Source organism: Artemia franciscana, chromosome 19, assembly GCF_032884065.1.
Source record: "Artemia franciscana chromosome 19, ASM3288406v1, whole genome shotgun sequence".
Classification (NCBI taxonomy): Eukaryota; Metazoa; Arthropoda; class Branchiopoda; order Anostraca; family Artemiidae; genus Artemia; species Artemia franciscana.
Window position 1 is genome coordinate 9,457,794 of NC_088881.1, and position 24,409 is coordinate 9,482,202.

The 24,409-nt window shown below is 34.8% G+C and overlaps 1 protein-coding gene across 2 annotated transcripts in view; it reads left to right on the forward strand.

Moving 5' to 3' along the window:
* Nucleotides 1-2,850: 2,850 nt before the first annotated feature.
* The window catches only part of LOC136039269 (probable arginine--tRNA ligase, cytoplasmic), a 32,420-nt gene continuing 10,861 nt past the window's right edge, over nucleotides 2,851-24,409 (forward strand). For both annotated transcript variants that reach the window (XM_065722846.1, XM_065722847.1), the window contains exons 1-2: nucleotides 2,851-3,033; nucleotides 22,700-22,857. In XM_065722846.1, the coding sequence (XP_065578918.1) occupies nucleotides 2,866-3,033; nucleotides 22,700-22,857 (326 nt within the window). In that variant the 5' untranslated portion in view covers nucleotides 2,851-2,865. The remainder of the gene's footprint in view (nucleotides 3,034-22,699; nucleotides 22,858-24,409) is intronic.

The window sequence follows — 24,409 nt, forward strand, 5'->3', positions numbered from 1 at the left end:
CTAGATTTTTTCGGATTAGTCTTGATTTTTAGTGGGTGACCTTCATTTTTAGAATTTGGTCTTGATTTTTATCGTTTGGTCTGAATTCTTATGCATTGGTCTTGATTTCTAAGGATTGTTCTGGATTTCTACATATTGATATCTTGATTTTCTTGAGTTCACACATATTTCGCAGTTGAGCTACAAAATTTTCATTTAACAGAGTTTAAATGCAATAAGCGAAACATTCTGAAAACAAGAATAAAGTTATGGTTTCAACATAGCACCTCTATATATTCGATTTCAATAAGCTGCGGGCAGCCAAAAACATGACTTCCAAATGAGTGCATAGCCTCTTAGTAGGGGGGGAGGGGCCTCACATAATAATTCATTATTACAGCCAAAATTTCTTGTTTACCTATTTTTTATTTAATACAGGGAAAAATATTACTCGTACTCTCATTTAATGCATAGATAAGTCACTTTTATGTAACTATTTAAAGTGAAGAAGAAATGGGTTTAGATAAACAATTAACTTGGCAAAACAGTGGTAAGAAGCGACCCCTTTTGAAAATTAACAAAAGTTCGGTTTATACCCTCCTCCCTCGAATAAGCATTGACTAGTTAAATTGGATATTGTTACTTTTTCAATACGGAAATAGTAATTATAACTAGCTCGACCCCCCCCCCTCAAAAACCAAAGATTTAGTTGAAATATATCACACTTTCCATAACTATTTTTCGAAACTTTATGCATTGTTCTGTGAGAAAAATATATCTTTATTGTGAAATCGTTTTCCTGTTTTAATTGCTATTAGATCATTCAATTTACCAGATGGTTAGAATGCACCCTTTTACTCAATGAGTTTGCTGATATCTGTCCACGGATATGTACTACCCAAATAACTGAGGGGTGATAATTATTGTGTGTTTAAGCCATCTACCAGAATATTTTTTGATTAGCAGGGGTTTTTCGGAAATCGCAGACAAATTTACAGTAAATTTAATTCTGCGAGAAAATATGATTATTATACCTCCCATGATACTTTTTGATGGGGTAGGGGGTGGGGCTTTAGTTGCTAATCCAATATAGTGATTTATAGTTGCTCAAATTTGGGTATAATTTCACCTCTTTTTTGGTGGTGGCTGGTTTATCCTTAATATGCCTAAAGAGCTACCTGTTGGTATCTTTTTGACGTATCCATTTTTTCAATCTTGAGGCATCACGTTCTATACCCCCCAGAACAATGGAAATTACCCGATTCTGCTATAAGAATAACAAGGCTTTGTTCCTAGAAAATCAATATATGTATAAAGTGTATAACGGTTCCTTTGCTTGACGAGAACGAAAGACTCTGTGTGTGTGAAGTATACAAATATTGGATTATGATCAATTCGGACTCTCTCCCTACTTGGGAGGGTCCCGAAGGTTTTTTCCTAGTCCTCGTGACTTTTTTTGAAAAACCATAGAAAAATCATGATATAATGTCTACGTTTGCGTTTTTTCAGCGTGGCCCTGAGCTCCAACAACTTCTATTATGTAACAACAAAACTGATCATAATTTGGTGGGGGGAGGGTGAAGGGTTTTTCCTGGCCCTCGCCGTTTTTTAAACAATCAAAGGAAATAGATTTTCTATCAAGCGGTAATCCTATCTTATGCAGACCAAGTGGCCTGAAACCATTATAGCTGCGGACGCTCCTTCTGTACCGTATTCTTTTCAAGCTTCACTGTTTACTCACTCCCTCAAAGCTCCCATTTCCTCAAAATCCCTTTGTTTGACTTCTTTCTGCCCCGTTGGAGAAGAACCAACTAAATGTCGTCGTAGTGGCTTTTGGAGACATCGCGGTTTTTGTGCCATTTGAATTTGGATCTAAATGGATAGACCAAACCATCCAAATCCAGACCAAACTCTAGAAATGAAGGTCAGCCTCTAAAAAACATCATTTACATCATCAAAAGACTACGATGACATCAATAATCAATCATCAAAAATACTTCGATGGAATCAATCATTATTTAAATCATCAATCTAAAAATGAATCATCAAAATGTTCGGGCATGAATAGATCTACGATTATATGCTGTACGATCTAAATTAAACATTTTCACATGTTAAACTGGAAATTAAAATACTTTACGCTTCTTCTTCTAGCAACAAGGACAACCTTAAGCGAAGATTATGTTAATGACGTTTTGTATAGCAGTATCTTCTAGCAGTATATTATGTCAATGAGTTTTGCATAGCAGTATCTTCTAGCAGTATATTTTGAGAAGAATCAACTAAATGTCATCGTAGTCGTTTTGCAGATATCTCGGTTGTTGTACCATTGAATCTTGAAAGGATTTCGCTGAGAAAATTTCTGATTCAGTCTTTTGCGCACCAACAATCCTTAATAACTGCCCGACAATCCTTAAAAGCTAAAAACATTATTTTGTCGTCTTCCTATAAGATAACGGATATACTCAATACGCCCTTTTTGTTTATGGCCCGACGGATAGTTGAAAATTGGATTCTTACCGCTGAAATCATACACATTTTTTAACCGGTGATTGAGTACCTTCAGATCGTGTTTGCTATTTAACAAAGATTCTAGATTTCAGAATTAACGATTAAATAATTCGTGCCATGAATTTTTGTGATACTCTGCTATACGATATTTAAATTCTCACATTTTATTGAAAAAATAAAATGCTTTTTTTATTTTTAACAACAAGCAATATAAGGGGAATTGCGCCCCCTTCCCTGATTGGCACCCTGACCTGAGTGTCTTTCCATCAGTTTTCTCACTTGTGAGGGCGCTGGATCTTGGCAATCGCAATTTGCTGGGCCTTCCCTAAATTTTCCATGATTATCTGCTGTACGATCTAAACTAGAAATTTTGACATGTTAAACCGGCAAGTAAAATATTTTACGCTTTTTCTTTTAGCAACAAGGACAACCTTAAACGAAGATTACGTCAATGACGTCCTGGGAATATCTGCAGTTTTAGTGAATGATTTGAAGCAAAGACGTCAGAAAGACTACGTTTTCAACTGGGAGAAAATTCTAGCTGTAAGTTTCATTTAGAACATTTCTGTGCTAAGCTATTTACTACAAAAAAGTATAAATTCGAAGAATTATTGTAAAATGGATTTTTTTTTGTAAAATGTCTTTGGGGTCCCTTTATCGATCGGGTTATTTCAATTCAATTATTAATGCGAAAATGAATAGACAAAAGTGTAAAAATTAAATAAAGCTTCTGAGCGACAACACCACAAGGGATAAAACTCAAAAACTTGAAAAAAAAACAAAAAAAAACAAAAAAACACAGCAACACAACGCCACACAATCTGAAAAATAAAAAAACGAAAAAGAAGATAAAACAACTACATAGGTAGCGAAGGACCCCCTTGATCCATATTAATGGATATAAATGAAAAAAAAAACAGAAGAGAAAACAACTACTTAGGTAACGAAGGACTCCCTTGATGCATATTAATGGCCTCTCATATTGGTAAAATTAGTTTTACTGTAGTACAATTAACTTTGATTTTCTTTTTTAAATAAGGGGAGAAAAAGAGAATATAAAACAACTACTTAGGCAACGAAGGACTCCCTTGATCCATATTAGTGGCCTCCCATTGTGGTAAAATAAAGTTTTACTGTAATAAAATTAAATTTAATTTTTTTTTTATTAATAGAAGGAAAAAAGCAGAAGATAAAACAACTACTTGTATAACGAAGGACTCCCTTGATCCATATTGATGGCCTGCCAATGTGGTAAAATTAAGTTTTACTGTAGTAATTAAATTTGATTTTTTTATAAATAAAAGCATAAATTAAATTTAATTTTAAATTTGATTAGATTTTTAAATGAAACTAAAATTAAATTTATTTTTTTAATTAAAGGAAAAAAAACGGAAGATAAAACAACTAGTTAGGTAACGGAGGACTCCCTTGATCTATATTAATGGCCTCCTATTGTGGTAAAATTAAGTTTTACCGTAGTAAAACTATATTTGATTTTTTTCTATAAATGGAAGGAAAAAAACACAGAAGATATAACAACTACTTGGGTAACGAAGGACTCCCTTGATCCATATTAATGGCCTCCCAATGTGGTAAATTTAAGTTTTACTGTAGTAAAATTAAATTTGATTTTTTTACAAATAAAATGAAAAAAAAAGATAAAACAACTGCTTAGTTAATGAAGGACTCCCTTGATCCATATTGATCCTGCTTAATGGTAAAATTAGGTTTTACTGTAGTAAAATTCAATTTGATTTTTTATAAATAAAAGGAAAACACAGGTTAAACAACTGCTTAGGTAAACGAAGGAATTCCTTGATCTATATTAATGGCCTCTGATTGTGGTAAAATTAAGTTTTACTCTATGTCACAATCCTGCAAAATATTTTTTCATCTAAATCATAGTAGACATTGTCAATTTCTTTTTTAAATTTGATTTTTTAAATTAAAAAAACAAAAAAAAAAGAAGAGAAAACAACTATTAAGGGAACAAAGAATCCATATTAATGACCTCCCAATATGGTAAAACTAAGTTTTATTTTAGTACAATTAAATTAGATTTTTTTTTTTAAACAAAAGGAAGAAAAACAGAAGATAAAACAACCACTTAGGTAACGAAGGACTCGCTTGATCCATATTAATGGCCTCCCATTGTGGTAAAATTAAGTTTTACTGTAGTAAAATAAAATTTGATTTTTTATAAATAAAAAGAAAAAAAACAGAAGAAAAAACAACTACTAGGGTAACTAAGGACTCCCTTGATCCATATTAGTGTACCCCATTGTGGTAAAATTAAGTTTTACTGTGGATAAATTAAGTTTGATTTTTTTTTTCTTTCTTTTTTATAGATTGAAGGAAAAAAAAGAGAAGGGGAAAAACACTACCTAGCTAAAGAAGTACTCTCATGGTCCATATTAATGGCCTCCCATTTTGTAAAATTAAGTTTTACTGTAGTAAAATCAAATTTGATTTTTCTTTTATAAATTAAAAGAAAAACAAGAGGTAAGAGCTTATATGGCACTTGTGACGAGGCAAGAAGAGCTAAGAGCCAATAGATCATATGGTATGAGCTCTAGCAAAATTCTATGAATCAATAGATTGATTTAAAAGAAAAATAAGAGGCTTAATGCCGGTCAGGATTTAAAATAAAGCTCTGGGTCACGATGTCCTTCTAAATATCAAAATTCATTAAGATTCGATCACCCACTCATATGTTATAAATACCCAATTTTTTCTAATTTTTCCTCTCTCTTTAGCCCCCCAGATGGTCGAATCTAGGAAAACGACTTTATCAAGTCAATTTGTGCAGCTCTCTGAGACGCCTACCAATTTTCATCGTCCTAGCACGCCCAGAAGCACCAAATTCGCCAAATCACGGAACCCCTCCCCCCAACTCCCAAAGAGAGCAAATCCAGTACGGCTCCGCCTATTACGTATCAAGGACATTTGCTTATTCTATCCACCAAGCTTCATCCCGATTCCTCCATTCCAAGTTTTTTCCAATATTTCCCCCTCCAACTCCCCCCAATGTCAAAAGATCTCGTTGGGATTTGAAATAAGAGCTCTGAGACATGAATTCCTTCTAAATATCAAATTTCATTAAGATCCGATCACCTATTCGTAAAATAAAAATACCCCAATTTTCACGTTTTGCAAGAATTCCGGTTTTCCCCTCCAACTTCCCCCAATGTCACAGGATCGGGTCTGAATTTAAAATTAGAGCTTTAAAGCACAAGACCCTTCTAAATATCAAATTTCATTAAGATCCGGTCACTTTTACGTAAGTTACAAATACTTCAATTTTCAAAATTACCCCATCCCCCCCCCCAACTTCACCAAAGAGAGCAGATCCGGTCCGATTATGTCAGTCACGTGTCTTAGACAGGTTTTTATTCTTCCCATCCAGTTTCATCCTGATCTCACCGCTTTAAGTATTTTCTAATATTTCCGGTTCCGCTCAACTCCCCCCCCTCCAATTACGCTGGATCTGGATGAGATTTAAAATAAGAGATCTGAGTCACGAGGTCCTTCTAAATATGAAGTTTCATGAAAATCTGATCACTCCTTCGTAAGTTAAAAATACGCCATTTTTTCTAATTTTTCAGAATTAACCCCCCCCCAATAGAGCGGATCCGTTCCAATTATGTAAATCAAGTATCTAAGACTTCTGCTTATTTTTTCCACCAAGTTTCATCCCGATCCCTCCAATCTAAGCGTTTTCCATGATTTTAGGTTCCCCCAAACCCCCCGCCCCCCCAATGTCACCAGATCCGGTCGGGAGTTAAAAAAGAGCTTTGAGATACGATATCCTTCTAAATATCAAATTTCATTGAGATCTGATCACCCGTTCTTAAGTTAAAATACCTCATTTTTTCTAATTTTTCTGAATTAACCCCCCCCCTCCCAACTACCCCAAAGAGAACGGATCCGTTCCGGTTATGTCAATCATGTATCTAGGACTTGTGTTTATTTTTCCCACCAAGTTTCATCCCAATCCCTCCACTCTAAGTGTTTTCCAAGTTTTAGGTTTCCCCCTCCCAACTCTCCCCCAATGTTACCAGATCTGTTCGGGCTTTAAAATAAGAGCTCTGAGACACGATATCCTTCTAAATATCAAATTTCAGTGAGATCCGATCACCCATTCGTAAGTTAAAAACACCTCATTTTTCGAATTTTTCAGAATTACCCCCCCCCCCCCCAACTAGCCCAAAGAGAGCGGATCCGTTCGGGTTATGTCAATCATGTATCTAGGACTTGTGCTTATTTTTCCCACCAAGTTTCATCCCGATCCCTCCACTCTAAGTGTTTTCCAAGTTTTAGGTTTCCCCTCCCAACCCCTCCCCATGTCACCAGATCCGGTCGGTATTTAAAATAAGAGCTCTGAGACACGATATCCTTCTAAATATCAAATTTCATTGAGATCCGATCACCCGTTCGTAAGTTAAAAATACCTCATTTTTTCTAATTTTTGAGAATCAACCCCCCCCCAACTTCCCCAAAGAGAGCGGATCCGTTCCGGTTATGTCAATTATATATCTAGGACTTGAGCTTATTTTTCCCACCAGGTTTCATCCCGATCCCTCCACTCTGTGTTTTCCAAGTTTTAGCTTTCCCCCTCCCAACTCCCCCCCTCCGAGGTCACCAGATCCGGTCGGGATTTAAAATAAGATTTCTGAGACACGGTATCCTTCTAAATATCAAATTTTATTGAGATCCGATTACCGGTTCGTAAATTAAAAATACCTCATTTTTTCTAATTTTTCAGAATTAACCCCCTCCCCGACTACCCCAAAGAGAGTGGATCTGTTCCAGTTATGTCAATCATGTATCTACGACTTGTGCTTATTTTTCCCACCAAGTTGCATCCCGATCCCTCCACTCTAAGTTTTTCCAAGTTTTAGGTTTCCCCCTTGCAACCCCCCCCCCTTAATGTCACCAGATCTGTTCTAGATTTAAAATAAGAGCTCTGAGACACGATATTCTTCTAAATATCAAATTTCATTGAGATCCGATCACCCGTTCGTAAGTTATAAATACCTCATTTTTTCTAATTTTTCAGAATTAACCCCTCCCCCAACTACCCCAAAAAGAGTGGATCCGTTCCGGTTGTCAATCATGTATCTAGGACTTGTGCTTTTTTTTCTCACCAAGTTTCATCCCGATCCCTCCACTCTAAGTGTTTTCCAAGATTTTAGGTTTCCCACTCCCCCCCCCCACCCCAATGTCATCAGATCCGGTCAGGATTTAAAATAACAGCTGTGGGACACGATAAACTTCCAAACATCAAATTTTATTGAAATCTGATCAACCGTTCGTAAGTTAAAAATACTTCAATTTTTCTATTTTTTTCGAATTAACGCCCCCCCCCCAGATGGTCAAATCGGGAAAACGACTATTTCTAATTTAATCTGGTCTGGTCCCTGATACGCCTGCCAAACTTCATCGTCCTAGCTTACCTGGAAGTGCCCAAAGTAGCAAGACTGGGACTGACAGACCGACAGAATTTGCGATCGCTATATGTCACTTGGTTAATACCAAGGGCCATAACAAGAGCTAAGAACTCATATGGCACTTGTGACGAGGCCGGAAGAGCCAAGAGCTCATATGGCATGAGCTAGCAAAATTTAAAAAATCAATAGATTAATTTAAAAGGAAAATCAAAGGCTTAATTCCGGTCGGGATTTAAAATAACAGCTCTGAGACACGAGGTCCTTCTAAACATCAACATTCATTAAGATCCGATCACCCAATCGTAAGTTAAAAATAGTCAATTTGTGCAGGTCCCTGACACGCCTACCAATTTTCATCGTCCTAGCATGTCCAGAAGCTCTAAATTCGCAAAAGCAGTGAACCCCCCTAAATGGGCTAGAAATTGGCATTATATCATAATTTGAAAATAGCCATTGTAATTAGAACCATTGAAAAAAAATAAATAAAAAAATTCGATGGTAGTGTGACCCCACACAGCTTAACAATCATTGTTAGCTATTAATTGCGTTTCCGTCTGCTAACGAAGTGTTGTTAACTCGCGAAAGCGCAACAAACGGACCAAGTACTGTTAACTAATATTTTAGCTGAATTAGGAGGAACATAGTTGGGTAATTGAATCAATTTCACGAGTGCCCTTTTAAGGGGAAAGGGATCATTATTACGCAGGGGGATTTTTTTGCGGCGAATTTTCTGGAGGAGGGGGATTTTCCTTGAATTTTCTTTCTTTCGAGGTCACCGTCACGGTGACCTACGTCACCGTGACGATATATATATATATATATATATATATATATATATATATATTTATATATATATATATATATATATATATATATATATATATATATATATATATATATATATATATATATATATATATATATATATATATTTATATATATATATATATGTATATATATATATATATATATATATATATATATATATATATATATATATATATATATATATATATATATATATATATATATATATATATATATATATATATATATATATATATATATATATATATATATATATATATCGTCACGGTGACGTAGGTCACCGTGACCTACGTATATATATATATATATATATATATATATATATATATATATATATATATATATATATATATATATATATATATTTTATATATATATATATATATATATATATATATATATATATATATATATATATATATATATATATATATATATATATATTTATATATATATATATATATATATATATATATATATATATATATATATATATATATATATATATATATATATATATATTCCCTGTGTCCCGGTGTCCTGGTCGTCATTTGTGTCCCGGTGTCCCGTTCTGTAATTTCATCAGTTGACAAACATGACGTTGTCATAACAAACATGACGACAACTAACTTCATGACGACATACAGCTCAATCCTAATGACGTCAGTCGACAGACAGACACACAAACGAACAACTTATTTTTATAATATAGATATATAATACTTATTTTTATATCTATTGATATACAAATATATATATATATATATATATATATATATATATATATATATATATATATATATATATATATATATATATATATATATATATATATATATATATATAATAAAAAGAGAAATCACCAATGCAACAACACAAACACATTAAGAAAAAGAAAAAAAAGGAAGACAGAAGGACAAAAAGAAGACCGTTTTCCTACATTAGTGATTAATATATATCAGCACTTGAATGAGGCCTTAACCCTACTCATCCATACAATCACATAGGTCAAACAGCATAGCCATACACAATCAACCATAAAGAATAATCCATGGACAGACAGTCGTGCCGTCAATAAGTATAAGTCGTCATTTACCAAACAATATATATATATATATATATATATATATATATATATATATATATATATATATATATATATATATATATATATATATATATATATATATATATATATATATATTTGTTTTTCTGATGAAAGTTAATCTTGGTGCCCCCTAGACGTCCAGGATATCTTCCTGTATTAATTTTTATTTTGTCAAATCATTGAGCGAGTGTCTCCTTACGAGCGACAGCATTGATAGATATTAGGCAATGCTTTTTTAATAATGTCCTTTTTTCGCTTTCCAAATGATGTTACAGCTGACCAATAAGATTTCGTTGGAAATAGGATTCTACATCAGAGTATTTTTGGCACATTTTTCATGAGAGAAAGTAGGCCCTAGTTTCCACTCTAATTGTTTTCAGTATCATATTCCCAGTTAGGCACATTCAGATATTGAGCTGGAAAGAGGAGGAGGTCATCACCTAGGTTCCTTATTTTCAGTAGTAGAACGAGAAAAGTTCATAACGATAATTGATTTTACAAAGTATGATGTATAATGTCAGATTTTTTTTTAGGCCTGATATGTTTGTCTCTGCTCCATGTTATAAAATTATACTTCAAAAGTAAGTTGAAGAGCTAAATCTATAGAACTATTTTTAAAATCAGTTTGTGGTATTTTTACCTTTGTTATTCTTTTTCTTTTATTGTCCTAATTTGTGTGTATTGTAGGGATTTTCCCCCAAATACTGCAAAGGTAATATTAATTCTTATGTAATTTGAGGACCACTTGCATTTTAGCTAATTTTTTACTTCATTTGATAATAAAATCGAATGGATTGAATGTAACAAGAAAATTTTTTATACACAAAACCTTCTGATAAAACACATAAAAAAAAGAAACTTTAATTTTTTTACAATTAAGAATTAAGAAAAAATTTAAATAGGAGAGTGGTTGTCAGCCAGTTGAATAAACCGAAAACCAAAAAACAGAGCAGACAATTCTGCAAAATTTCTACCAAGGCATTTTCGGTCCTCAACGCAAGAAACGGTAATTTTTTTTAGTGAACGATAACAAAACCGAGAAAACATTCACTTTTCACGCTTTTCTGTGTATTACTTCACTCACTGTGAACACTCACTTTTCAGCCTTTTTCTGTGTTGAAAACCCGAGCACTGAGGACGGCTTTGGGGGGATCCTTATTTATCAAATGTCATGTATAGTCAGGGTGGTTCTGAAATGTATTTATACCAAAAACCATTGTCAATAAACTCCAGATCGGGTATTTGGGTATTAGCTTGAAACATGTGAAATATGCTTAAACCTTTAAACCGTTTGATTGGTTGAAGTCCAGTGGTAACTAAGTTAAACCTTCTAGGCGTTCAAGCGTAAAAATTCAAATAAGCGGTCCCAATATAAAAGCCATTAGAGCCATCTATACTAGAGAAAAAATATTCAATTGAAGAGGTTGAAGCCTTAATCTAACTCTTGATGTAGGGACAATACCTATGATGACTCAATCTGCCGATTCTACAATTCTGTAGAGGCAGTCAACACTTTATAAATGTTTACCTTGGTACTGTTTGAGTTGGTAATCGGGAAACCAATGAATCAATCAATATCTATATTGCCCCCCCCCCCCAAAAAAAAACACAAGGGTTTAATATGGAGTAAATGAAAAGAGAAAAAAAGAAAATAAAAGAAGAATATGCCTAGCCGAGCACTCGATCTACCAATACCCAAGTCCCTAAAACTGGAAGTGCTATGGGTCTAGGTAATACCGCGCTTCCTACCAAAGGAGGTTTCATCCCTAATCTTCGAAGTCGTATACAACCCACCCAAAGCACCATTCCAAAAGACTGTAGTAAATTACCTACAACACTCCGTTGACCACTTTCGGACAAAATTCGCCTCTGCTGGTATTGTGGTATGTGGAGACTTCAATGATATCAAACCTTCCTGGTTGGAGTCCTTTCTATGACTGAAACAAGTCTTAAAGTCTCCAACCCGCCGTAGTAACTTACTTGACATGGTCTTCACAAACCTTGAAGAATACTACAAAGAGCCGGAAATAACAACAAGCATCGGCCTAAGTGACCACCTAACTGTGATCTGGAGACTTTCACAGTTGCCACGTCGAAAGGCAATTCAAAAAAAACAGCAACCTACCGACCGATCAAGGATGAACAGATCCCTGGCTTTAAGGAAACATTAGCACTGCAGAATTGGACCTTCATTTACATACTACCGTCCACTGAAGACATGAGAAACGCCTTCTGTGACAAACTTCAGAAAATGTTTGAAGAGCATTTTCCTGAGAAGAAACGGGTAGTAAAAAATGAAACAAAGCCCTGGATCACACCAGATATAAAAGAGCTTATCCTAAGGCAGGATAGCTTATACAGCTCTAACAGAGCAGAGTCCAATAAGTTGCATAATATCGTGGTGAGAAAGACGAAGTATGTTCGAAAGCAACACGGTCGCTTAACTGTACAGAAGCTTCTATCTTCAACCCCTAAAAAGTTTCATCGCACGGTTGGGAACATTCTCGGCTGAAAGCACAAAAACGTTGAACTAACAAACGAAAAAGAAGAAAAACGTACCGCTAACGAAATTAACGATCACTTTGCTACAATCTGTACAAAATACCCTGGCCTTACATCACTTCCTCACCTCCTGAGCATTACTGAAATCCCAGTCATTGAAGCAGAAACTATCCAGACCGCTTTCTCAAAACTGGACGCGTCAAAAGCCTCATTTCCAGGAGAGCTACCGATCAAACTAATTAAAGAATGCAGTAATGAGCTCGCGATACCGTTTACTGCTGTAGTAAACCGATGCTTGAGTGAGGATACCTTCCCAGCAAGATTCAAAACAGCTGTGGTCACCCACACCCTAAAAAAATCAGCCGTAGAATCTGCAAATGATTTAAGGTCCATCACAAAGACATCGATCTTCCCTAAAGTCCTGGAAGGAATTGTCTTCAAATGGCTCTTATATGATATTGGTGATCAGCTTGTTCCTCGGCAATACGGCTTCCGTTCAGGCCAGAATACTGTGCACTACCTGGTCTGTCTCATTAGGGACATCCTGGAGCATCTGGAGAAAGACGGCGCTTATATTCACTGCATCATTGTGGACTTCGTGAGGGCGTTTGTCTTGCTCGACCACACAGTTGTTATCAGCAAGGCAACATCTCTTAATTCAAGACAAATCGTCTTGCGAATGGTTGGCAGTTTTTTGACGAATCGAAAAGAGAAAGTCCAACTTCCAAATGGCGAAGTCTCTGTTCTCATGGAGCTGACATGTGGTGCAGCACAAGGGTCGAAGCTAGGCCCTTTAGCTTTCCTCTTAGTAATCAACAAGCTTCCGCACGAAATCACTGAACGTTACAAATGCGTAGATAAACTCTCCACTCTCCTTCCCAGACTACTCTCACTGAACATACAGCCATATTCAGTCCGTACAATAATGCAAAAGATCGAAGAAGAAGCAAACCAAGTAAAGCTCACAATCAGCCAGGAGAAAACTGTCTTGTTCAGGGTTAACTTCCTTAAACGGGCAGTTCCAGACCTGCCATGCAATGGACTGAAAGCTGTAAAATCGGTGAAGATTCTAGGTGTCCACTTGGACTCCGACCTCAAATGGAATACCCACTTATCGTTAATTGTCTCTAAAACCGCCTACCTCTTAACATCTTTCGCCTACCTTCGCCGTTTTTTCATGACAACTCAGATCATGGTTGTATCCTACAAATTTTATATTAGACCGCTCACAGAATATGCTTGTCCAGTGTGGCACAGCGCACTGACCATCGACCAAAGCGACAAAATAGAAAGATTGCAGAAAAGAGCCTGCAAAATAATATTGGGAAGTGGTTAAGTTGACTACGAGACGAGCCTCAAAGTTCTAAAGTTGGAGTCCCTTAAAGAAAGAAGGCATAAATTTGTTGTGGATTTCGGTCGAAAAATCCTTGACTCGGAAACACACCTTGATCTTCTTCCGGGTTTTGAGACACGCCAAACTCAACGTTCCACTCACGGCTCAGAGAGAGAACAAAAAACGATGCAAAGCTGGAATAAGCGCCTCTGCACTCATCTGAACGGTACCTGAAGTCATTCGGTCCGTATTTCGTAAATCATTATATTGTGGAAAATAATTGTTAATAAACCATGTGTGCATAATTTGATTTTGTAGGTGTTTTTAAATTGTTTTTGACCTCCGCTGTTATTTTTGTAATTGACAGGAATATTAAGGCTAAATAAGGGGAATTTGAAGGACACACTCACAAAGAAGACTATACTACCAAGAATAGATTCAAATGTTTGTACTAACACATAGCAGGATGGTATGCTGTTTGGCCTATCAAGCCTAGAAAAATAGCGACCGCGACGCTGCTCAGCCGCTATCGGTGGCTCAGTTACCCTTAGGCTGACACTAGTCTTTTGTTTCTAGCCAGTAGGGGTATGCAAAAGAGAAATTTCGCGAAACGAAAATATGCGGATCTAATAATCTTCTTATCAGTAGCCGTAAACATATTCCAAAATAAAGTCAATCGCCACCTGCAAACAATTGTGAAACTGCAAGAACGTATTGGAGACCTAAATATAACACCCATTTCTATGCTTGGGGTTGCACAGCCGACTGTGACCTCATCCCGTTCGTTTGCATCTGCCGTACGTGGCCAAAACGCTTATTCGGTCATTCTTGAACCCGTAGAATATGACAAAAATAGTGATAAACGTCTGGGCCGAAATGATTTACAAAAGCTGACCAAAAGTTTTTACCAGGCTATCGACAAAGACAGTAAAAATTTTGCTGTGAAAAAGACAGTACCTGCGAAGAATGAAAAAATTATATTTGAACTGGGATCCGAGTCCGATGCAGAAGAGGCAATTTCTGCATTTAACAAGAAAGTAGAGGTTACAAAATATAAAGCTGTGCAAGTGAAGAAAAAGATGCCGAGAATAATCGTATACGACGTCACGGAGTGTGAAGATGCCGATTCCTTCCGCACAGAGTTCTTGCGAAGCAACGATAATGTAAAAGACATGGTTGATCACGGTGAGCTACTGAAAGTTGTCACAATGTTGTGGAAAGATAGAAGCCGTGCTACTGTCGTACTTGAAGTTAGCCCAAAACTCCGCAAGTCCATCCTGTTAAATGGTCACGTGAAACTTGGCTTCTTGTTGAAGCGCTGTGAAGACTATGTGTTCCTAATAAAGTGTTCAAATTGCTGCCTTTATGCCCACCGAGCAACTGAGTGCAGAGGCACGCAGTGCTGATCTTTTTGCATGGGTAACCATTCGTTTGATGATTGCCCAAAAACAATTTCTGATCGCCCATCGTGCCGTGCTTGTCACCATAGCAAGACCATTGGAAGCCCGCATGTGTCGTACGAAATTAAAAAGTGCCCAACTGCACAAAAGATTATAGCAAAACTGAAAGACAGGATTCTGTATCACGAGGGTCAATAATGTTGCAATCAGGCAGTGTAAATGATGTGAATAAATCATTGTCTTTCATCCAGATTAACTTGCAGCATTCTTTCCATGCAATGGTGCAGTTACAACAAACCCTTGCAGAAAGAAAGCCAGATGTTGTTCTGCTGCAGGAACCCTATGTTAATAGGTTCGGAAAGCTTTCGTGTATTCCGAGAGAATACGGTTGTTTCTCAAAAATTGATTACGATAGGAGGTTTTTTAGTGCAGCTGTTTTAATTAAAAAATATTATCGTGCAGATATTAACTATGATGATTCGTCTAATGAATGTGTAACTGTGTCTATTTATTTGCCAAGTCATAAAGTTGTTGTTTCGTCAATATGTTGTCCCCCATCAATTCAGTCAGTATCTGATGTATTAGCTGTGACTGATGGGTTAAGCAATCATAGTAATCATGTTGTTGGTGGTGACTTTAATGCTAAAAGCCCGATTTGGATGACAAGTTGCAATAGCGATCGAAGAGGAAAAGAATTAGAAGATTATTTTGCTAATAAGAATTTAGTTGTTATAAATGACCCAGATGTGCCGACGTATTACGTCGGCTCTTCTAGCCCTGATGTAACAGCTGTAGGTTCTAATCTAGTTCAGTTTGTTAAGGAATGGACGGTTCTATCGGATTCGCCGTCATTGTCTGATCATTTTTATATTTCTTTTGTAATAGTGTTAGATGCTGTGCAAGGTGTAGAAACTTTCCCTCAAAAGTATGATTATAGTAAAACAGATTGGGGAATATTTAGTTCAGTTTTACTTAGTAGAATAGATGATGTGTATTCGCTTCCTGTGTCGTCTGTACAAGAGATAGATGTAGCTGTTGAAAGTTTTAGAAAGCTGATTTCTGACGCCACATGCTGATTCGACCCCAGTTTTTGGTAGTAAAAGATCAAAAAAGTATGCTAGGTGTTGGAATGCGGAATTGACAAGATTAAGGCACATTTATAGAAGGAATTTGAGAATTTATAAAATTTTAGATGATTTAGAAAGTGAAGTAAATATGAAAAATTCCCTTAAAGATTATAAATATGAAATTGTAAGAGCTAAGAGAGAGGATTGGAAAAAGTTTTGTGGAGAAAGAGCTAGCTTTGATCCATGGCAGACTATTCACAAGATATGTCGGTCAGATGGCGGATGTATTCAGCCTGCGCATCTGTTAAAAGATGATGGTAGCAGAACTTCATCACTGAATGAAGCAGGTGATGAACTTTTGGCTAAGTGGTTCCAAAAAGATGATAGTGTTAATGATAATATGTTCCATTCTGATGTAAATTTTGTTCAGAATGTTACTTCTGGAGTAGATGAAATTAATGCTGATGTTTTAAAAGATGCTATTGATTCTTTGAAACCAAATAAAGCTCCAGGTCCAGATTGAATCTTAAATCTTGTTTTGAAAAAAAATATTAATGTGATAACACCGTCTTTTCTAAAAATCATAAATTCATGTTTAAATTTGTGTTATTTTCCTAAGGAGTGGAAAAAAGCTAATGTGATAATTATTTTGAAAAAAGGAAAGAAAAATGATGGGAGTCCCCGTTCTTATCGCCCTATTAGTTTACTTTCGAATTTAGGTAAAGTATTTGAAAAAGTAATAATGCATAAACTATATAATTTAAGTTCTGAAAAGAATTGGATTTCTAATTTGCAGTTTGGATTTAGTAAGGGGAAAAGTACAGTTGATGCAGTAGATAATGTTGTCACTGTTGGTGAAAATAATAATTTAAAAAAGAAATTTACTTTATGTATTTTTTTGGACATAAAAGGGGCTTTGATAACGCTTGGCATCCAGGAATAATTAAAAAATTGATAGAAAAAGAATGTCCGGGAAGTTTGATAAAATTAGTTCATAGTTATTTTAATGACCGTGTAGTTACATACCAAAATGAAGTTTCAAGGGCTCTAGAAAAATCATGTCCTCAGGGTGGAATTTTATCTCCATTTTTATGGTTAATTAATATAAATGATCTTTTGAATGAGAAAATAGACAAAAATTGTATTATACAAGCTTACGCAGATGATATTTGTATGATAATAAGTTCAGAAAGTATTGGTCAACTGGAAGAAATAGCTCAGAAAGTGTTTACAAAGTTTGAGGAGTGGTCTGCTAAAAATAAACTTGAATTTGATAAAAACAAAACTGAAGCTGTTTTGTTTACAAATAAGCATAAAGTTCCAAAAATTAATCTGAAATTTGGTGGTGATATTATTGAAGTGAAAGAAAAAGTTAAATATTTGGGCGTTATTTTGGATAGAAAATTATTGTGGACAGACCATGTTGTTAGTAGAATTAATTCAGCTAAACAATATTCAACTCGTCTTTTATTTGCGGCAAAAACAACATGGGGCCTAAAACCTTTTGCATTAAGGAAACTGTACAAGTCGGTTGTAGAAAGTACAATTTTATATGCTGTTCCAGTTTGGATCGCTGCTCTTAAGAAAAAACATATTCTGAGAAAAATAAAATCAGCTCAAAGAATTTCGATGTTGACAATCTCCAAATCGTTTCGAAGTGCACAGTCAGAAGTAATAACGGCCATTTCTGGTGTGTTACCCATTCATATTAGAGCTTATGAACTGACTGCATTAGGGTATGCTCTCAAAGGCCGCCCTCAAAATTGGCCAATGTTTACTCCACCTTCTTTCCCTTTAGCTCAGAGATCATCTCTTCATAGTATCTTTACAGATGAAGTTCTTTCTGAATTGTTTGGACCAAGTATTTTTTATAATAACTTTGATAATAAACCGTCAGTTACTCAAATCTAAGTTAAATGAAATGTGGTATAGGGATTTTCAAAACTCAATTAGCTATTGGCCAAGCTGTTTCGTTTCAAGTCCAAATGATTTAATTGCTGCTTCTTCTTTTGAGCCAAGATACCAGTTGACACAATTTATTACCGGCCATTGTCGTCTTAATGGTTTCCTCCATAGAATTGGTAAAGTTCCTTCTAGCTTGTGCCATTGCTGCAAAATTCTTGAAACTTCCAGCCATCTTTTATTTGAATGTCCTTTATATTATACCCAGAGAATGTTTTTGTCTTTGTGCCTATCTGAACTAGGTCTTAGCTTTCCTTTTAGTTTAAATTTGGTAGTGAGTAACAAGGATGTTAGAAACCTTGTTATTGTTTTTTTAAAAAGAACTGGGAGATTAGAAATTTCGTAGTTTGTGTTCATTGGTTGTGTAATCATATTTCTTCATTTATGACATTAAGATTAGATTAGTGTTTTTTTTTTTGGTGCTTTCTTTTTTATGTCATGTAGTTTTAGTTTAGCATATACTGTGAAATACCTTGTTTGGTTTACTCACGAATAAATACTTACTTACTTACTGTCATCATTGTAATCGCTTTTCTCGTGAATCTTGTAGAAGAAAAGCCTCACTCTGATTATCGACTTGGTCGATCTCCAGTGAAAAATTCAATATTTTACTTTGTTAATGAAGTGCTAATGATATTTGAGAAGTTGACTGTTTTTTTTTCAGATATGTAAACATCTTTAAATTGTTTAACTATTTATGTCAAGATGATCGGTGATCCATTAGATGATAACTTTAAATAATGTTTGTAATTACTAAATTATTTAGCCAACTAGCACAATAAACTAAAATAAACAATTGAATAAATAAAGTAAGATAAATAGCTGAAACAAAGTATAATAACCGAAAAACAGAATTTTCCACTTGGCTTTTTTTTTTTTTTTTTTCTTTTCTTCTTCCACAAAATACTTCGATGTTTTATGCAGCTCTTACAAAACAAGTGATATCATTGCAAATACATCGCTTTAAGATGTAAAGAGCTTAACTTGTATTTCTAAAACAAGGAATATTCTGGATTTATTATTTATAACACACATTTCTGTCGTTTCATACTCCGCGTGATTTAACGGTAGCACAAGACTACACAAATGAGTTGAAATGAACACACCCATCAGCTACTAAGAAAAACAATGAGAACTACATCTTTTCTTAAAAAGCTACGTTTTTTTTTTTCTTTTTTTTTTTTTTTTGCAGGGTAAACCATTCTGCTCCGTGCAATTCCATCGTCCACACCCTAGTACTATGGTGCCTCTAAGATTCAAAAATGGACCCATGTATTGTCCTATTTGTCCATAATTAGTACCACCATACATATATTCGCTTTGTTTTGGAATGGCAATAATCGCCAGGCACTGTATGCCAAACTTATTCTCATCCTCAGTTCAACGATTCGTCTCATAACTAAACCAATTTGTAGGGGATTTACTTCAGGCTGAGGAGGGGAAGGGGGCTTTGATCTTAGTTTTATTTCTTATGCAAATGCCTCAGAGATTTTAAGCAGCAGTTTTACACTAAAATCGTCTTCTCCGAGAGCAAAAAAGAGGGCTACGTGTTGATATTTAAAAAGTGGAAATCGTTTTTAGCATTAGGATTCAGCAAATTCTAATCCTGTCCTTGAAGGTATTATAATCAGGCGGTTCCAGTCCCTGCGATCAAGTGCGGTAGACCCCAATATGAATACTGGCTTGGTGCCTGAATCAAACCGTTAATCTATACATTTGACATATGAGAAACATTTCATATCCATACGGTCATTCGATTAATTTATTAAATAAAACTTTATAACCTCAACTCTTCTGCAATTCACTGCATATCGTTTTTGTGGAAAATGATATCCCACACACACACACACATATATATGTCAAATCATATTTATGTGTGTATTAATCTTTGTATTTGTTAGTAAAAGACCCCTCGTTAATGTTTTCACTTTATAATTCTATTTAAAAAAAAAAAAAAAAAAAAAAAAAAAAAAAAAAAAAAAAAAGACGTTGATTTTTGTAACTATGAAACGACGGAAATGTCATAGTTAGACATATATTTTAAAAGAGAAACCTTTTAACTTTGAAGCCCTAAATTCATCTCCTCTCCAAGTATTTCCTAATTTCTTTTCTAATCATCTTTTAGAAGTTGACGAGGGAATTGTTTTTGTTCTTGTTGGAAAGTGCAGTAAAATGTATCCTTGTTGAAGGAAAATGTCTGAAGTAAAATCACTAGAAAGCCATTGTTTAAAAAGAGTATTTTTGTAAAAATACTTGGGCAGTAACTATGGTTATGCAATGGCATCTTTGTGTATTCTCCTTTTTGAGATCGCAAGCGATAGATGAGAATGGTATTTTTAGTAAAAAAGGTAATTAATAGAAAAAAGAAAGCTGGCTAATTAAAAAAAAAAAAATGGGAAAAAAAGAAAGATCTTTGTATATACATGGTATAACCTTGCCAAATTGTGATTAGCTTCTCTCTTCTGTTTTTTTTCTAAAACAACTTCAGTTTTTCTCTAAAATGTGTTGTTTGTTATTAAATTTAGGCTCTTACAGGAGTGGAGATACGTATTCGTATTCGGTTTTGTATTTGAATTTAAGGTCACTATTTGGGAAAAGGTGTCTTCACGGAGGCAAACCTTCGATTCACTTCTGCTTCGAATCAAAGCTGAAAAAACGAAACCAAAGCAATTGATATTTAACGCTTGGCTTGGCTTCACTGTCAACAAAGTTTCAGTCAAAGAATATTGTTAAGGCTGTTTTGGGTTTGACTCAAAAATTAACCCAGCGACGGGTCTCCAAGTCTTTTTGATTTTTGGCGTCAATTGGGGGAACAGGGGAATATTGACTTTTCCCTAGAGTTTGAAAAATATTCTTTTTCTGGTATTTTTATTGAAAAATCGCCGAAAAAGGCTTTTTTGGTACTTTCATTTCTTTCTTTTTTGTCAAAAAGAGATAAAACGGCGAAATTCCCCGTCCTCGGTTTGATTTTGAAAATTCCCTTTTGTCATACAATGTAATATGTTTTTATATTATGCTTTTGCGTTTTTGCAGTTTGTGTTTTGCAAAAACAAAATTTTTTCGAAGACTGCGGAATAATTGGTTCCTTCGTTGTTTTTTTGTTTGTTTCTTCGTTTGTTTACAAAGTAATAATGAGGGTCCCTAAGAAAGGGGGACGAAAGGGGTTTTTTACCCTTCCCCTGCCTCTCATGCACCACAAATAAACAACAAAAAAGCAAAATTCAAAAAACAAAAAAACAAATTCAGAGAAGTGGCGCCCATGAAAGTGACTACTGGCGCCCATGCAAGCCCAGTTATCGTCTGCAACATCCCTGCAGGATTGTCACACTTAAAGGTTTGTTACTAGGTCTTTGGTGTATTTTCCTGTAGCACTTTCTAGTGAAAAAATGCACTGCCTATTTTGAGTATTTCTGGAATTTTTAGTCTTGCGTGTGTGCTTTTTGGATTCAAAAGTCCGCGAAGTTGCACTTGAATTTTCTTTAAAAGGAAAATTAGAAGTTGTTTAAAGCAAAACCTTTTGAGCTGAAAAGCCAAATCTTTCTCCAAATTTTCTCCAAAAGGAAAAAATAGAAACTCTTTAAAGCAAAACCTTTTGACCTGAAAAGTAAAACCTTGCTCCAAATTTTCTTCATAAGGAAAAATAGAAGCGTTTTGAAGTAAAATCGTTTGAGCTGAAAAGCAAAACCTTTCTCCAAATTATCTCCAAAGGAAAAATAAAAGCTCTTTAAAGCAAAATCGTTTGAGCTGAAAAGCAAAACCTTTCTCCAAATTATCTCCAAAGGAAAAATAAAAGCTCTTTAAAGCAAAACCTTTGAGCTAAAAAATAAAACCAATCTCAAAATTTTCTCCAAGAGGAAAAATAGAAGCTCTTTAAAGCGAAACCTTTTGAGCTGAAAAGCAAAATGTTTCTCCAAATTTTCTAAAATGAAAAATAGAACCTCTTTAACGCAAAATCTTTTGAGCCGAAAAGCAATACCTTTCTTCAAATTTTCTCCAAAAATAAAATAGAAGCTCTTTAAAGCAAAACCTTTTGACCTGAAAAGCAAAACCTTTCTTCAAATTTTCTCCATAAAGAAAAATAGAAGTTCTTTAAAGAAAAACCTTTTGAGAAAGCTGAAATTGATTCTATAGTTCTAAGAAAAAATCCAAATAAAAATCAACTTGATTATGCTGTCATTTTTATATTTTTCGTTTATCCAGGGATTTTGATTTTCATTAGTGATTTGGTTTATCTTTGGAAATGGCAACCCTTTGGAAAAAACTTTTTTGTAAAAACTCTAGTAAAATATAAGTCATTTCCCCAACTCAGGAATATTAATTTCTTAGCATTGTGGCAAATAACTAGTTTTTCATAATTTTGGTGTTTCTTGTGATGCATGCATTGCAATAAAGACGGATTACATTAACAATCAAACGGATATAACAATATGGTTTGTACTGCCTTAGTACTGCCATGATGGTTTATACACAGTTCTGAATCTTAGAGCTGTGTATTATTTTATTTATATCTGAAGTTTATATCTTTGAATTGTACCAAGGTCATTCCTTCTATATTTCAGAGTCAAGGTGACACCGGTGTTAAGCTACAATATACTCATAGTCGTTTATGCAGCTTAAAGAAGAACAGTGGCATTGCCAGCATTCCCCCATCAAGTGCAATCAACTTTAGCAGCCTTATAGAAGAAGAAGCAATCAATCTAGTGAGACATCTTTTAAGGTAAGCTTTCTATTTTAGTCTCTTGGCTTTCTTGACAGGGAATTAAATTCTCCTTTTTTAGAAGATGGAATCCAATTTAAAAGCAAGGGGAAAATTTGGACATTCAATCAGACTGAGTAAGATTGTACTTTTAACTAATTGTTTGAAGAGAAATGATCCTACAGGTACATAATTGAACTTCTAATAGTACTGAATGAATTAAAAAAAATAAAAAGTAACTGGAAATTTCAGTGTTCATTGGAAATTAAAATGTAAATGGGATTTAATCAGAATCAAATTTATTCAGACTTGTCGAGAGGTACGAACAATATTCCTCGAGAGGCAGTGTAATACTTGTGTCCTTGGGCCAATGATTCCAAATCAGCCTATTTAAAACAAAAACTTCATAGGCAATTTTTAGTACAAAGGTTAATATGTTAACTCTTGGCGAAATCTGATTGGCGAAAAACTTCATAGACAAGTTTTAGTACAAAGGTTAATATGTTAACTCTTGGCGAAATCTGATTGGCGAAAAACATCATACACAAGTTTAGTACAAAGATTAATTTCTTAACTCTTGGTGAAATCCGATTGGCGAAAAACTTCATGGGCAATTTTTAGTACAAAGGTTAATATGTTAACTCTTGGCGAAATCTGATTGGCGGAAAACTTCATAGAAATTTTTTAGTACAAAGGTTAACTTACTAACTCTTGGCGAAATCTGATTGGCAAAAAACTTCATAGACAAGTTTTAGTACAAAGGTTAATATAATAACAATTGGCGAAATCCGATTGTGATCAATCTCATATTGTTACTACCCTGCTCATGACTACACTTTTAGCGTTTGCCCCTACTGCTGCTATTCTGGCCAAGACTACCCGTATGACGGTTATTCCTAACGCCACTATTCACACCATGACTATTCTAAGCAAGAATGTACCACAATTACTCCTACCCTGCCTACTGAACTAATCATACCATAAATATCCCGACCTTTGATATTCCCTTATCGATTGCTTCTACCACCACTGTTCTGAGTACGAATACCCGAGTACGAATACCCGTTTCTTTGGAGGCTATTCTTACCACAACTATTCATGCTATGACTATTCTAAACACGACTCTACTGTAATTACTCCCACTTTGACTGCTTCTAGTACTTATACCATCACTACTCTGACCATGACTTTTACCTCAACGCTTGTTCCTATCACCATAGTTCCGATCACGGATTCCGTGATAGTGTTTTTTCTTGGACGGCTTTCTCTCCCACGAATGCTCATACCATAACTATTTTAAACAAAATTATACCCTAGCTGAAAATCACTAATTCAAATTACATGTTATAATTTGTTATTGTAATTTAAGCTATACTTGATTCAAAATCACTTGTTCGCCCGTGAGTCCAAGCAAATTGAGTCCCTTTTTGCATACAAGTTCAGTGGACATTGTCCGTCATGAGACAACCCAAAAATCTCTATTCTCCCGTAGTTCTCTATGACTAAATTTTCAACTAAATAAGCCCTTATCAGTAGTATAGTAATTGCCGGTTCTGCCTCACCTAGATCACCA